The sequence below is a fragment of the Arctopsyche grandis genome, chromosome 4 (genome assembly GCF_051622035.1).
Source record: "Arctopsyche grandis isolate Sample6627 chromosome 4, ASM5162203v2, whole genome shotgun sequence".
Taxonomy (NCBI): domain Eukaryota; kingdom Metazoa; phylum Arthropoda; class Insecta; order Trichoptera; family Hydropsychidae; genus Arctopsyche; species Arctopsyche grandis.
Window position 1 is genome coordinate 6,014,392 of NC_135358.1, and position 16,975 is coordinate 6,031,366.

A 16,975-nucleotide genomic window follows, 5' to 3' on the forward strand; every position below is an offset into this window, starting at 1 on the left:
GGAAATACTTCGTAACAAGTCTGCATTTTTGTACAAAAGAAACTCCAGGAATTTACATAGCGTTGTAGCTAACTCAATTTTGGCTATTTATAGACTTAATTATTTTTAATTCTCGAATAATTCCATTTTTTACTGACCTCTTCTTAGCTTGAAAACGATTTTTGCAATTAACATTGCATTGTTTTATATAGTACAATAGTATTTTTACACGGCTTCACTCGGTATTTGTAATATAAACCGCTTAAACATGGCCAATATAATAGTAAACATTTTATTAAATTTATTTGAATAGTTTTATTTTATTTAAATTTATTTGAATATTTATTCGTTCGATGACGTCACGGATTTACGAACCAACATTACATATTTTCTTATATACTTACAAAGTCTCTTTCGAAATTATATATTAGATATAAACCTAAATAAAATAAAACCTTTATTCGATTAGCGAGAGACAACACGCATGGACAAGGCAATAGTTAGGTAATTTTTTGAATAATCTTACTAACTGTGAAATTTATTACTCACATTTAATTATTTAATTTCTCTGTTTTTTCTTATGTTAATTTCCAAATTTTATGTATGACTACTACGTGTATGCTTACCCTTTAGTTTATTACTACCAGCGGTAACCTATAGTTGGTCTTTTGTAATGTATTTTATTATTTGTTCTGTTTTGATTTAGGACTGTTGGTTTTCATTTTAAAATAAAATAAATAAATATTAATAAAACATGTACATAAGGATTCTTTCAATCAATTTTCGACCCACTCAAACCAATGAATATCCGAATCCGATGACAATAAAAGATTATATCAAATTTTGAGTCAATAACCCTCTTTTAAAAGCTTATAACCAGCAGAATACACTAGTGGTTAGCTTATAATTTATTGAACAAAGTGGTCCCGTTTTCAAATCCCATTGGCTTCTGCTGGCCAGACCTTGGATTTATGACTCCAGGTCGATCGTTTCCTATCAGAGTTTGCCCATTTATGTGATTTTCATTGAAACGGTTCCAACAAATTGGCAACCTCACACATTTCTCGCAAAATTTCGAGTTTTCAGCAATCTCGAATTTCGCTGAATTGTATAAAATGCTGTAAATTTATAAATTTGACCATAGATGTCTCCGTGGATATTAATTGATATGTATTTATGTACTTTGTATAGTACTAATAATATTTGTATCAAATGTACAATTTTTCTGGCCAGGAAGCAACATTGGGGTCAACTGTTTATTTCGTCTTTAATTTATACCTTCTTGGTATATGTCAATTAAAGACGAAATAAAATTATAAAAGTACTATTTACAAAGTCTTTGAGTCATTAACAAAAAAATATTAAATATTAAATCTATTAACTTCGTTACTATATCGATTAATCAACATTTAGTATACATCTTTTCGAATATTCATAGAGATAAGAGATGAAATATTTTAAAAGCATGTAAGTTAAAAGGTATTATTTCTCGCATACATATGTTTATACATACATACATATATACATATTTTATTGTATAATATTGTTACATAAGTACATAAACGGTTACGTAACACTCCACCAGGTAAACAGTCATGTTTCTTGAAAAGGGTACTTCCAAATTGTATACAAAATGACGGAAAGGACACCATTTTGATGTTTGTATTAATGTACGGGTATTGTGAATTCAATTTTGTATCTGGAGAGCCCATTTCATCTTCTAAGTAAGATAAATTGAATACAACTAATGAAATACTAGTTATTTTACCCGGATTTGCTCAGTATTTGTACTATAAACAGCTTAAATATGACGAATATAATAGTAAATATTAATTTTTCTTTTATTAAATTTATTTGAATCAAAAAAATATATATCGAATCGTCATTTTGTATAAAATACTTCGATTTGTTTTCGATGTTACAACCAACATTACATATTTATTTATAGACTTACATACATACTTACGTACTTACACACTAACAAAGTCTCTTTCGAAATTATACATTAGAAAAAAATGTATGTACAATGTAAGTTTTGCTATAAATGTTATAATGGTCCGTACGCACCAAACTAATAACGATTTTGGGCCAACTTTTAAAACCAGTAGCGTACAAAATATCGAAATAAAAATTAAATTAAAAAATTGAAATTAAATAACAAAATTAAGCTAAAGAGCGAGATTGAGCTAAAATTAGATCATCGTTGATGTTTTGAATTACAACAATGTTTTGAATTACGACGATACGCATTACAACCAGAGAAATATTATAATTTCTCTGATTACGAGCGAAAAACACCTTGTTTTTATTTCTTATTAAAAGTCGTCACGATATACTACTGTGTTTCCGCCGTCGATGAAACATTTAACAAAAAAAATTGTTGGTGATTTGTCAAAGGGTTTTTTTTTCTTTCGTCGAAATAAAATTAATAATCACACATTATCCGATAAATTTTACCTCTGAGATGGATTTAATTATTTGATTTATTTCGACGAGAGAAACAATTGAAGACATTATCCGATAAATTTTTCCTCTGAAATGATTTAATTAATTGATTTATTTCGACGAGAGAAACAATTAAAGATTAAAAAAATTTCGATTGATATTCCGACAACGCACCGGATTGCGACGATTGCTCGGTCACCCATACTAATACATGAGATATTCTCAGTAACTGCGCATTACGGGGAAGTAAAAATAATTATTCTTTGATTTTTTTTTTCGATCTTAGTGCGTATCTTCGTAAGTCAAAACATCTTCAACAAACAAAAGTCGAGAATTACCTGTATGTGATTGTTGATGATCTAATTTTAGGTCAATCTCGAAAATTAATTTAAATTGGGCATGTTCTGTTATAACTTTCAATATTTTATTTTAATTTTAATATATTGATTATAACTTTATTTTGATATTTGAATTTAATTTTAATGTAATAATAATATTTTTAATTTTGATATTTAATTTCAATTTTTAAATTTAATTTTTATTTCGATATTTTGTACGCTACTGGTTTCATCCTGCTGGTTAAAACGTTGGCCCAAAATCGTAGTTGGTTTGGTCCGTACGCAGCATAATAAACATTAATTTATATCATTTTAAATATTTGCTTTGTGAACATAATACATTTTTTATTAGTCATTTATAGAACTTCATATAAAATAGACTACCAACAGAATAGACTAGTGGTTAGCATATATAATGCTTTGGTCAAAGTGGTCATGGGTTCAAATCCCACTGGTTTCTGCTGGCCAGACTTTGGATTTGCGAAACGGTTCTAACAAATTGGCAACCTTACCCATTTTCTGGAAAATCTGGAGTTTTCAGCAATATTGAATTTCGCTGAATTGTATAAATTACGGCAAATTTAAAAATTTGACCATATACATATGTCCCTGTGGATGTTTATTGATATTTATTTACTTTTTAAAATAATACTTGTATAAAATTTAAAATGTTTCTGGCCAAGAAGGTGCATTTAGGTTACCTGATAGGCCTTCCTGGTATGATTTATAAAAAAATCATAGACTTTTCGACAAATTTTGACTGAATGAAAATCAGCATCCCAACTCACTTTTACTGTTATCTTGTTCCTTATTCAAAGTACGATGCCAAAGTTGATGGATTTACGTGACATGTTTTCTATCCTACTATTAATATGTTTTTATCCGTCTTTAAATGTATTTCAATAGATAATACACGGCTCAATTTACTTATAGAATACATATGTACATAGTACCTCGCTTATCAATGTATGTAGTCGACTAACCTGTAGGGATAAGACACAAAATTGATTTGTGGCACACCTAATTTAATAAGTAGCACCATTGATTTGTGGCACACCTAATTTAATAAGTAACACCATTGATTTATAGCAAACCTTAAACACTGACTAACCAAAATTGTACGACACGTGTCTTCAACACTTCATTGTTTTAAAGAAGAGTATATAAACTCATTAATGTTAGAATCACCATCGAGACTTCGAAAGTGATAGTCGATATCATCGATACTCCGAGAGTAGCAGTCAACACATCAGCAACACATACCAGAACAAAGTTAAACAGTGAAGCAAAGTTAAAGTGAAACAGTTATACGTATCTTATTAAATTCTCCGTTCCATAATTAAATCTGTCGTTTTTCGAATATATCTACCAATAAGATGAGTGAAACGTTTTAATAATAATAAAGGAATATTGGTTAGTTAACCAAGTACATAGTTTTAAAAATAGAAACATTATTTAATATTTCATTGGAACGTGACAATACATAGATTCGAGTATGTTCTTGCAAAATCGTAGTACTTTTCACAGAAGTCACATTGTATATATCTGTATATAAGAGCAACCTCTTATATACAGATACAATATTGGACATGTCATATCGACGGAGACTTACAGTGGCATGGCGGAAATGTTTCGGAGGATGCTGGGTGAGGGGAGGGAGCTGAAAGTGACAGGTGTATTGGAGTGCAGATGCAATTCTTACTGTAATACAAGCAGTGCAGTTAGTTACCTGCCACAGTCATGTTGGCACTTTGTTGAGCGATCCTGAAGGTGGGTGCCTCAGTGGAGATTTCGCAACGAAACACCCCCGCTGAGGTCGGCTTTAGTTCTGTCAATTCGAGATCACAGGCCATGGGAGAGCAGTGAGGCATTCTGGACAACTGCACCCCCGGCACAGGGAAGGATAACCCCGCAGGCTGCAAAAAACACCACTTGGTAAATGGGCAAATATTAATAATAACGACACACAGCTGAACCCTCGCAAACCCAACCCGGCTGTTTGGGGTGGGGGGGGGGGGGGGGTGGTAGTAGGGATTACCATCCCGTCGACTATTATGACTAATTGCGACAATCGATCAAACCGTTACACACGTGTATGTAAGCGAGTCGTGTGACGTCAATACAGGCTGTATGATTTATTTGAGGATGTTGAAGAATTCTCGTTGAGGATGTTCGAACGTGTTCTTTATATTGTGCGGATGCTTGAAAAGTTTTGTATGTTACATATTTTCTATTGAATTCGATGGATTGATTGCCGTATGTAGGAATTTGTGATTTGCGAGCGATCTTTGAAACGTGTGCGATTTATTTCGCTCGAATTTAATTTTGTTCGGGATTTTCAATCTAAATAATATATGTACAATATGTAGTAGTATAAGTTGTTGTTTTTCAGTGCATTTTTCATCATATAAATATACTCTCAAATTATTGCATTCACCTTAATTATATAATGCATAACTTTAATAAATAACTTTTAAACATAATGAATTCCTTTTATTAGTGTAAATTGTAATATATGTATATAGATTTGGTGGTATTTGTGACTCAAATTGATCGTTTCTTATCAGAGTTTGCCAATTATATCTGTTGAAATTGGCAAAAAATCATCTTTCCTGTTGTCACAAATCTTCTGTATTTATTGTGTTTAATTTTAGTTTAATTTAAATTAAATTAAAGTTTAATTAATTTATAAAAAATATGTACAAAATCTAAGTCCATAGATGTCTCAATGGATTCATTCTGTAATTAATTAATTAATTAATTGTTATTTCATGTTTTTCAGCTTCTGGAAATACAGTGATTTATGTAATTATAAAATGCTGCATTGTTTGTAATTAATTGTCCATGAAGGTGCATTGGGGTCTTCCTGTCAAGCCTTATTGGTATATATCTACATATGTAAAATAAAATAAAATAAAAATGTATAAATCAAATAGTCTACGATTCATTCGATATTAATAAGATGTTAATTAAATTAAAAATTACTATGCTGGAAGTCTGAAAAATGTACATATATATTTGAATTCTGTTGCTCGATTCTAATATATATTTGGTATTTCAACATAATTATATGTTTATATACTAATACAGCTGGACAGGTATAGTAGGAAAGTAGGATATAAAATTAACGTGGATAAGACCAAACTCATGTTCAATAGTTATTGCATGCCTGATAGCATCTCATTAGATGATAAAACAGTAGAAATAGTAAATAACTATTTATATTTAGGTCAAATAATTGACATTTTCGCTAGTAAAGATTCAGAGATAAAGAAACGTATGAAATTATTTTATTTTGACCTTTTAAATTATTTTAATCTTCCTGATATTTATTGTGTATAATAAAGATAGTGATTTTAAGTAAAAATAAAAAAAAATCACTTAATTTAATGAACCGGAAGTGGGATTTTTTCCTATTAGAAAAGTCAAAAATGTTGTGCCCACTATTCTGTCCACAACACTGAACGTATCAAGCTGAAAATACATATTTGTTTTCTTTATGTACTAACTTAAAGCTGATAAGCCGTAAACCAGAAGTAGTATTTTTTTTAAAACAATATTTCATTATTTTGTTTTGACCTTTCAAACTATTTTAATTTTCTTGATATTTATTGTGTATAATTTTTTTTTTTTACATAATTCGACAACCGGAAGTAGAACTCCAGCTGGCTATAATAATATATAAAAAATATGTACATATAATAAGAATTAAAGTAACCACAATGTCTGATAATTGTCCAACGAGACCTGCCAAGTACCTACCATCGTCATTTTGTCGATGGGTGACATCGTTCAGCATTCGCTCATGCAAATAGCGACAATATTACATCTCACCGTAAGAATGAAAGTGGTGTGAAATTGTAATTTATGTATAAATCAACCGATCGTCTTAAGCTCCGGGATAAATAGGACGAAGAAGCTCACAGCTTCCACGAGTCGCGAAGCCGGCGTACATATTATAGGCATTTAGGTACAAACTCTTACACACATATTATATAATACATAGGTGTGTTTGCTTGCTTTGCTTTATCAGATTTACGAAATGCGATGCTCTCCGGTTACGTACGAATTATTCATGAATTGCCACAGTGGCGTCGTATAAACATATCTGAGTCGCGAGCCATTAAGCCAACGCGGATTATGCTAGCTGCCATTTGAATGACAAAACATTGGAAAACAAGTCCTGCTTACACCGGGATGTGAGGAAAACTCGCGAAAGGGAAAGCCTCCTACCTGTGCCTGGATAAGGTACCATCGGGGAACAATTTGCAACTCGTGCTCTCGTCTCGGGAAAACAATCTCGATCGGTTCTATTGTTGGAATAAACGAGGCGACTCCATTGCTTGAATTGTTTCTATTGTTATTTTCGAAGTTCATTATTTATTTTATTGAAACTTTGCAAGAGACATCTAATTTAATCGTTTTGGCAGCATAAAAAGTTTTTCGTCCACAGAAAAAGTTGAAAAAAATAATTTTATGATATAGCCATTTTCAAGTCCTCAAAATAGACATTTTTATTTTATTTTTGTATAGATATATACCAGAAAGGCTTGACAGGAAGACCCCAATGCGCCTTCCTGGACAATTAATTACAAACAATGCACCATTTTATTATTACATAAATCACTGTATTTCCAGAAGCTGAAGAACACGAAATAACAATTAATTATTTAATTAATTACAGAATTAATCTATTGAGACATCTATGGATTTAGATTTTATACATAATTTTTACAAACTATACACACAATAAATACAGAAGATTTCTGACAACAGGAAAGATGATTTCGAGCCAATTTTGAGGAACCGTTTCAACAATGGTCAGATAAAATTGGCAAACTCCGATAAGAAAATAAATTTAATAAATTTTTCTTTTTATACGAATAAACAATGTTTTATTTTTAATATATGTAATATGACGATTGTTATTTTCAAAAATAAAAATATACCGACATGCATTTTAAACCGCAAAATATGTATTTTCGTTATATATATATAGAATGTACATACAAATTTACATAGTTTAATTCACTAATGTTTACATACTTTTAAAAAATTTTATCTATATTTCATTATTTGATAAAATTTAATCTATTCGAAAGTTAAAAATATATGCTTATACATATGTATGTACATACATATACTTGCATATAATATATGTATTTATTTAATATTAATTTTATTATTATTCTGTATTTATTTAAGTTCGAAGAGTGAGGCTTATGCCAAAATTGCCAGTAAAAATTTGTCACTACTAGTCACCGGACCCAGAAGGTGCCGCGTATTGTTCAAAGGTTGTAAATGCATTGTTAAAGGTTTCCCGAACCTTTTTTACAAAGGATTTACAACAATGGAACAATGGATAGCACTGTGACTATCCTACTTCTAGTCATTACCTTTCAATACCAATTAAAGAATGTCTTTTGAGGATTTTACAGCTTCTACAAAAAGAAAGATATATCGAGATAAATCTCATTTCTACGAAAAATATAATAAAAACACTTAAATTTCATTTTGATAAATTCATCTTTAATTCATTCATTTGAATCAATTTCAATAAGAAAATAGTCAATATTAATTACAATTTTCGTCACAATATTTTATATTGATAAATTTGACGTGTTTTAATTTGTATGTACATAGATCGTTTTATTCAAAATTTTCACTGTAAATATTTCAATGTAATATTTGGAAACCACCAGCGTGGATTAGCATAGGTCACTGTTCGAGTCCCACTAGTGACTGCTGGCCAAATCTTGGTTTGTGACACCAGTTCGATTATTTATAATCAGAGTTTGCCAATTTTTCTGATTTTCATTGAAACGAAATTAGCTTGTAAAATTAGCATCTCCTATCCTATCTCTCTTGAAAATCTCAACCTATTGAGCGTCTTGAGGTTCACCGATTTTTATAATAAAATGTCTCTGTGGATGTTGTAAATGGATGTTGAAATCACTTGATGTCTCTGTGGATGTTGTTTGTATGAATTTCACATTATATAAATGCATGCACTGCTATTTTGAAATAAGTGACCATATGTAGATGTCTTATGGACGATGTTTGTATGAATTCGCACCGTGTAAATGTTTGTATTGATCGTATTGTATAAATGCTTGCAATGTTTGGCCATAGATGTCGTATAACTTGTAAAATGTATTATAATAATCATTTATTAATATATAATGTAGTGTTTCTTGATCTATATTATTATACTCGTCGCTTTGGAGCGATCTGTAAATGCCAGTGTACATGTTCGATTGAATAAATAAAATAATATACATATGCAAAAATCATCTACACTCTATGTAAATATGAAAACATTCCGAAAATTTCTTTCACACGTGATGTATATTTTTAAATGACGGATCGAAAAATTATCGCAACCACCTATGTATGTATGTATGTATGTATATATTATTTATATGTATGACTTCCCTTAACATCTAAAATGCATTATCCATATATTACCTCCTGTCCCGGCATGTATCTGAATATTTCCTGGTCGTCTTTGAGCCACTTCGCCGAGTAGAGATGATCGATCTTCATATTGTAGTGGCATATTAGGTTAGCGTTCTCTCGCGGATCCGCTATCGCCGGAACCACGAATTTAATTATCTCGTGCCCTCCACTCGGACCTACGGACAATAATTAAATTAACTCGTATGTGATACACACTTGTATGTACATCGAAAAAGTCGGGCGATATGTTATATTATTGCAGGGAGGGAAAGATAGATAGAGCGAGACGACGTGTAAAATGTGATTGGAGTGTCGGTCTCAAAGGGTTGTAGGGGCGGTATCAGGGTTGGACCACTCTTCGTTGTCGATAAAGAAAGATCCTTTGGGGAATCCTGCCGTTGGCGGCAGATGAAACAAAAGTCCGGTAGACGTAATGAAAATGGCGATTGTAGCAATCTGGCCCGGAACATCTTGCGCTGCGAGGCTTTCAATCTAATCGTTAGCAGCCTTCTCGACGGGCGGTCGGAAAGGGGTTGAAATGGGGGGTGGAGAAGAGGCGGCAAGGAAGAGAGTGGGTGTCCTACAAGATTGAGTGGTTGCCCTCACAATGGTCATGTGGTCAATCGAGCACATGAGCTCTATAAGTCCCGATCGTGGACCGTGTTAAGGCTTAAGGTGAAAATTGAGTGAACTCATTCACACACACATTCATCAACCAACACTCGCTCAGGTCAAATATATACGTTTATTTAATTCAATTTCATTATTTTCTTATCGTATACGATACTAAAAAGAACAATCATTTCATAGTTATGTGCTTATATATTTGTCGATTTTATTTTGAAATTTGGTTTTGATGAAACAGCTTTTTTTTAGTCTAAAAAAGTGATTTGAATAGTTGGCGAGTTTTGACAAAATTAATTTAAGGGATTTTCAAATTAAACTCCATACAAACTTCCACGTGTTTGTCAAGTCTCTGCAATCTGTATAATGTGTCGCAAAATAAGAAAACAATAACACAAATTAACTTTAAAATAATGTGCATCGAGTAGTGTGCTTCACTATTATGTATAGTCGATTACACTGATATTCAAAAGATTGGCTTAAAACTTATGTATTTAAGTTTGCTATTTTTATTTTTATTTAATTTTATATTTGCTATTTTTTTACACATAAAAATAAAAATATTTCAAATGTACTGAAAATGTATTCATATATAATACATTCATAAGAGTATTCGAAGAAAAATATCGCTTGCATATTGAATATTATAGGAAATATTTTGTTTTTGAAAATTTAATACAATTCCTTTTTATTATTATTTACTGGAATATTAATATTTCATTTTGCTTTATGATTCTGTGGAATTTTCAATATGAGATTACATACAGAGATATGTTTTGAGTAAGAAAATTATGTGGAGCAAATTTAATTTAAATAAAAGCTTAAAAATATTATATACTAGTTGTTTTACCCGGCTTCGCTCAGTATTTGTAATATAAACAGCTTTAACATGGCGAATCTAACAGTAAATATTCATTTGTTTTTTTACTTTATCTATGTACGTAGTAACAATAGATGAAGTTTTGTGATCATGCGAAAATTCGAACTCGAGATTTTAACTGATTCGAACTTGGAATCGATTACTGATCACGTTTTCATGATCTAGAAAAAATGTGTGTGTGTGTGTGTGTCTGTGTGTCCGTGTATTTTGGGGATTTTTTGAACACAGTTAGTCTTATAGAACCGAAACTTAGTATCGGTTACTGAAATTTTTATCGACACGACGTTAATTTTTTTCAAATTTTTAAGTTGACCGGTAATGATACCCCCCTTATAGGTGTCCTCTTTTTTTAAAGTTTTTAAATACGATTATCTCCCAAACCGCTAACTTAATCGGATTAAATCTTTTTTACATGTAATAGAAATAATAATTTTTATAACTTTATATTTTTTAAATATATTGATCTGAACCGGAAGTAGTACTTTTACTCTAGAGAATCGAGGTTTTTTATGTTTTTCTCAGAAACCTTTTAGCTTATTGAACTTAAATTTTATATCTAAAAGTTTAAGCGTAATACCAAGTTATGTATAAAATTTAGTAAGCATTCCTCAACCGGAAGTGGCAGTTTACTCTTGTTCGACTTTTCTTCCACTATTTTTTTCGACCTCTTATACACGTGTGATCTTCACGAAAAAAATTAATTATAATTCTTCTATGAATGTGATGAAAATAAAAAAAAATCTAAAAATTTAATAAACCGGAAGTGGGATTTTTATCTCTTAGAAAGGTCAAAAATGTTGTCGCCTAGATCCTGTCCACACCCCTGAACGTTTTAAGCTGAAAAATTATATTTGTGTTGTTTATGTACTAACTTAGATTTGGTAATGTTTTGGTCAGATTTCATAAACCGGAAGTAGTATTTTTTTTTAAAACAATATTTCATTATTTTTTCATTATTTTATTTTGACTTTTTAAATTATTTTAAGCGTCGTGATATTTATTGTGTATAATAAAGATAGTGATTTTAAGTAAAAATTAAAAATAAAATCACCAAATTTAGTGAACCGGAAGTGGGATTTTCTCCTCTTAGAAAGGTCAAAAATGTTGTCGCCTGGATCTTGTCCACACCCCTGAACGTATTAAGCTGAAAAATTATATTTCTGTTGTTTATGTACTAACTTAGAGTTGCTAACATTTTGGTCAGAATTCATAAGCCGAAAGTAGTATTTTTTTTTAAAACAATATTTCATTATTTTATTTTGACCTTTTAAATTATTTTTATCCTCTTGATATTTAATGTGTATAATAATTATACTGATTTTAAATAATAATAAATATTTGAAAAAAATCCGACAACCGGAAGTAGAACTTTTGTCTAGTGCATGTTTCCATATATTTGCGATCAATTTGTATCGCTATCATAGTTATTAGTTCAATATCGAATTTTGTTTTGTAACCTTCTTATATTCCTCAAATACATAGATAAATTCATGGGTTGGTCACACCCGAATTTTTTTTAATTAATTGCTGTAGTTTTTAAAATAAAATTAATTAGATTGGATTTGAAAATAAAATAAAATTTATATGGTTTCGGTTTCCTTTATAGAGCTTGATATTTTCAATCCAATATAAATAACATAAGATGCGAGAGATTTCATACAATATTTCAAATTTTCTGGAAGTCCTAAGTAGAATGTCTCACATTAGAAATAGATCTTTCCATTGTTATAAGAAACCTTTAAGTTTATTTCTAAGTAATCTCGTTATATGGTTTGTTTACATCCGGGTTCTAAAGATTGCTGTATAATATACGAAATCGAAGGAAATTTGATTTTAATTTTGCGATAAATGACTGCTGCGTCATTTCCGAAACAGGGAATTACTTTTCATTGAGAGGAATCTGTGATTAATTTTGCGCTTTCAACGTATTATTTAATATTGCACACAAAGGAAGCTCATGCTTTTGAATTCGCATTAATTGCTGTTGTCAAATACTAAATTAATGAAAAAAATCTAGAAACATAACGTATATTTTGATGAAATTCAGTGACGTGAATACAATATATAATATGTCGGACGAAAAATCGGTTTGATACTGTATAAAAAGAATTTTTAGAAATATCACGGTTCTCCCGAGAGAATGACCCATCCAAAGCTTGGACAGATCTTTCGTCCGATATGCAAAAGAAAAATGAAAATAGGTTTCGTTCAGACTTGTAGAAAAGGAATTGAAAATGTTACATATATTTCTACGAGTACATTGTTTCTATATTTCATGCACACATACATATGTATTCTAAGCGTACGTGTATATTATTCCATTGCATGCAAAAAATAAAATTTTATTTTATTTTTTCATATATGTACATACATACATATGTAGGTACATAAGTACATACATACATTTACATAATATTGAATATAAATATTTGAAAATTTTCTTCATTCTACGTATATCGGTCGCGTTTTCTTACAGTCTCAGGTGGTTTTTCTTCTTGTTCGTGTGTTACACGACAATTGCAATCAACTCGAGGGTAATTTTCAAAGTTTAAACTCACTAAATTAGCATACGTTATCTGCAGGATATTATATACGGGTTTTGTTGGGCTATTTTGAGACTTTTAAAGCCGCTTAAGGACGCGGGAGGAGTCAATAATTCAGATAAATTAGCGTCTTAGGCGCCTTGCCGATATCCGAAGTTAGTGTTTCGCATAAAAATTGACGACTTTCCGCATTTTCGAGGGTAAACAAAATTTAAAAATTCAACAACCACATCGACAGCATGCGCCCGCGAAAATATTATAATGCGCTCGAATTTTCTATGCTCGATTCGCGGAAGATAATGCGCATAAAGAGGTGAACATAATGGCGTGTTAAAAATTTAAGACCTCGTCTTTTGGGTACCCGGAGAATTGGGTTAGGAGCGTAGGGAGAGTGAGGAGGGGAGAAGGGAGGCAGGTCCTTTCTTTTTCCCGGGGAAAACGAACGGCAAGAAGGTCTAACAAGTTTGCTATGCAAATTTAAAACATGAATAAAGTTGTTTGTACAGTGATAGGCTTATTTCGGTATCTCGCTACACACGCGCACCTGCTGAAGATTAAATATCTCCAGAATTAATCCGACAAATACTAATGAAACAGTAGGCTTCTCTCGCGCCTTCTGGGAGGGCTTCGATCCCTCTTCTACATCCTCCTTTCCTTTCCCTGAGTGAAGGTGGAGGCCTTAAGCAAAGATTAATATGAAATCACGAACGCTCAGATATCATTCTGTCCGTACTTTATCCTCGTTTTGCGCTTAATTGTGCTTCCGCTCGGGGTATCGATGAACCGGCCTATTTCCGGTGTACATTTGTACGCGTTCCTGGGTACTTCCCTTGTCGGCAATTTTCCGAGCTTACACAAATTGGTTACTATTTCCTGGTTATCGATTACGAATTTAAGAGATTGAATTTTAAATATTCATTTAAGGAATATGTATTCTTAATGAATAAAATAAAATAACTATATCTCCTTTCCTATTGATTAATTCACTTTTATATAAATACACACAAGTTGGAAAATTTAAGATATATTTTAGAACAATATATACACTTGCTATAACATTTCGAAAGAAAAATGTAAATTTTTGAATAAAAGAAACAACATTATCATACATACATATATTCTAATTCTATATTTTTTTATCCAAAAATAACAAAACACGTTTTTTAACTATGTGTAATATAATACATCATCTCATAAAGATTAAAACTATTTGATATTTAATTTATGAATTTTGATGTATAGCAAATTTAAAAAACTTGACTTGAAAATTTAAATAATAAATTTAAATAATAATGTAAATAATAAAATTAAATAATAAAAAATAAAGTTTCGTGTCTTAAGATAATTGCAATTGCATCGTTGTCGTCTTAATAGTTAAATAAAATAAAATTTGAGTATCCATAAAAAGTGGTATAATTTTACAAACCTTATGTATTTTTATTACAGACCTCTTTTTATAATTTCAATATTAAACCTTAAACTTAGACTTAAAGTGATAGTTTTGTTTTGATACCACATGATGTAAGGTAAATTTGTATATGCTTAAATTAGTTGTATAGTAAAACACGTTTATATTTTATATATGATATATATATAAATGTATTTCCATTTACTTATTCCATATATAAGTCTATATGTATGTACGTATGATCGTTTTAAAACGTAATGAAAAATGTACGAAACAATGTTGTAAAAGGGCTTCGCTCAGGTACCTCGTAAATATTTAGGTCTTTGACCTTTGCGTGACCTTTCCCTCTGAAATTGTGTGTAAAATCCCCTTTTCGTAACAATTGGCAATTGATAAAACCGTCCCTCAGTAACGATCAGTAATTACCATTCAGTTCGTTTTGCTGGAAATTCATTTTAGGTTCGCTTCGAATTTTCTTTGCGCGAAAAGGAAAATAAATAAAAGGAAATTTCTGGCCGATTTAATATTTTTTCGAGGCATTGCAATGTCTGAAGTAGTTGACAATTGAACGCTTGTTGTATATTTGCCGGGAAATACGATATCCGGAAAATCTTCGAGTGAATTTTATCGTCGCTTCGACAAACCGAGGAATGTAATGGCACTTTGAAAAACAATACGTCGTAGAATAAAGTTAAGGAATGGAATGCGCGAGGTATGCGGTTCATGAAAATCCGCAAAAAGGAAAATATACCCAGAAAAAAATATATAAAATATATATTTATATGTATTCAGTAACGTACATTCGTTCAATATACGAATAGGAAACTTATCAACACAATTTCCTTCTATCTATGTAAAATGTGTACATATATTTAACTATATATGTACATAACATGAACAGATGATGTACACGAGGAATATATGTAAGTGCATGTGTGTTTTTGAAAAATTATTCTTTGATCTTCATGAGCCGTCAATCAACTAATGGATTCGATGTTTTTTTTTTTAGATTTCCGGGAAATATTTTAACAAAATGAATGAAAGAAGAGCGCTCATCATAGGGATGAAATATTAATTTCATCGACCCAAAATATGCAAATACAATCGTAAGGATCGCATGTAAGAAGCTTTTATCTTATAAATATCAAATTTCCATCTTAAAATCGAAGACTTACTTAAAATTTAAGAAACAAAATTATAAAACGAATATACATATATATATGTACATACATAAGTATCGTTTGATTAATTCAATATTCATCTTTATTGCCTTTTGCAATATTAATTTTTAAACATCATATAATCGCATATTTTAATACTCCCACTTATGTAAAGAAGACAAATTAAATAAACTAACCAGGTCTACGGGCTTTTTAGATATAATTGTTTGATACATATATTATTTAAATAAAAGTTTTCAATTATATCTGAATTTAATTATTTAAGTAATTACACACATATTCTTTTTATTTTCGGAATGTAATATATTATAGATCTTTTCTAATAAATAATTTTATTCGTATTTTTTTTTGGAAGCATTTGTATTAAGGATTGTAATTTATCGTCAATTTTAAAAACCAGTAAACTGACTTTTTTTACTACCAGTATACCATTATTTAGCGGTAATCTAATTTTTTTTTGTAAATTTTCATAAAAACGGTAACCTAGATTAAATCAAAAATAATTAAGAATATATCTCTGGAGAAAAATGTCATATATGTATGTATGTACATATGTACATATGTAAATTCATTATAATAAATAAATTTGAATTTTTATTTTTTATCTTATATTTTTGACTAATAATATTTGTTTATTTAAAGTTTGGACGATTTGAAAGTTTCGATCATAATTGAAACAACCCTCTGATCACATTTTTTACGATTTTGTTGTTCTGTGTTGCCAGTGAATTTATCAATTTGAAATAGCCACGTATGAATTTAATTTAATTATTGGAATAATTCATCGTTAAGGTCAAATCCTTCAGTATTGAGATTTTCCAAAAATAGAATTACAAGAAACGATTTTGGCCAAACGCACCGAACCATTATGCTCATAAAAATTCCAAGTTCGGGGAATGCGCTTTACTTACTACTAAACAACAAACCTGATTATTTCCCTTCGTGCAGTCATGAAAATTTTGTCTATTTTCAAGATTATTTAAATCCAATTGCTGGGATTCGAGATAAGAATTCCCGGGACACGGAACAACAACAATTCCGTGAATTCCCGGGAATGTCTGTCCCGGGTCGACCCGGGTCAGAAACCCTAGTACGTATGCCAATTATTTTGCGATATA

At 30.5% G+C, this 16,975-nt stretch overlaps 1 protein-coding gene across 1 annotated transcript in view; it reads right to left on the minus strand.

The window, feature by feature from the left end:
• LOC143910731 (uncharacterized) overlaps positions 1-16,975 on the minus strand; it is a 65,212-nt gene that overhangs the window by 14,422 nt on the left and 33,815 nt on the right. The window contains exons 2-3 of the mRNA XM_077429329.1: positions 9,231-9,397; positions 4,492-4,678 (exon numbers count right to left, since the gene is read on the minus strand). Coding sequence (XP_077285455.1) covers positions 4,492-4,678; positions 9,231-9,397 — 354 coding nt within the window. The remainder of the gene's footprint in view (positions 1-4,491; positions 4,679-9,230; positions 9,398-16,975) is intronic.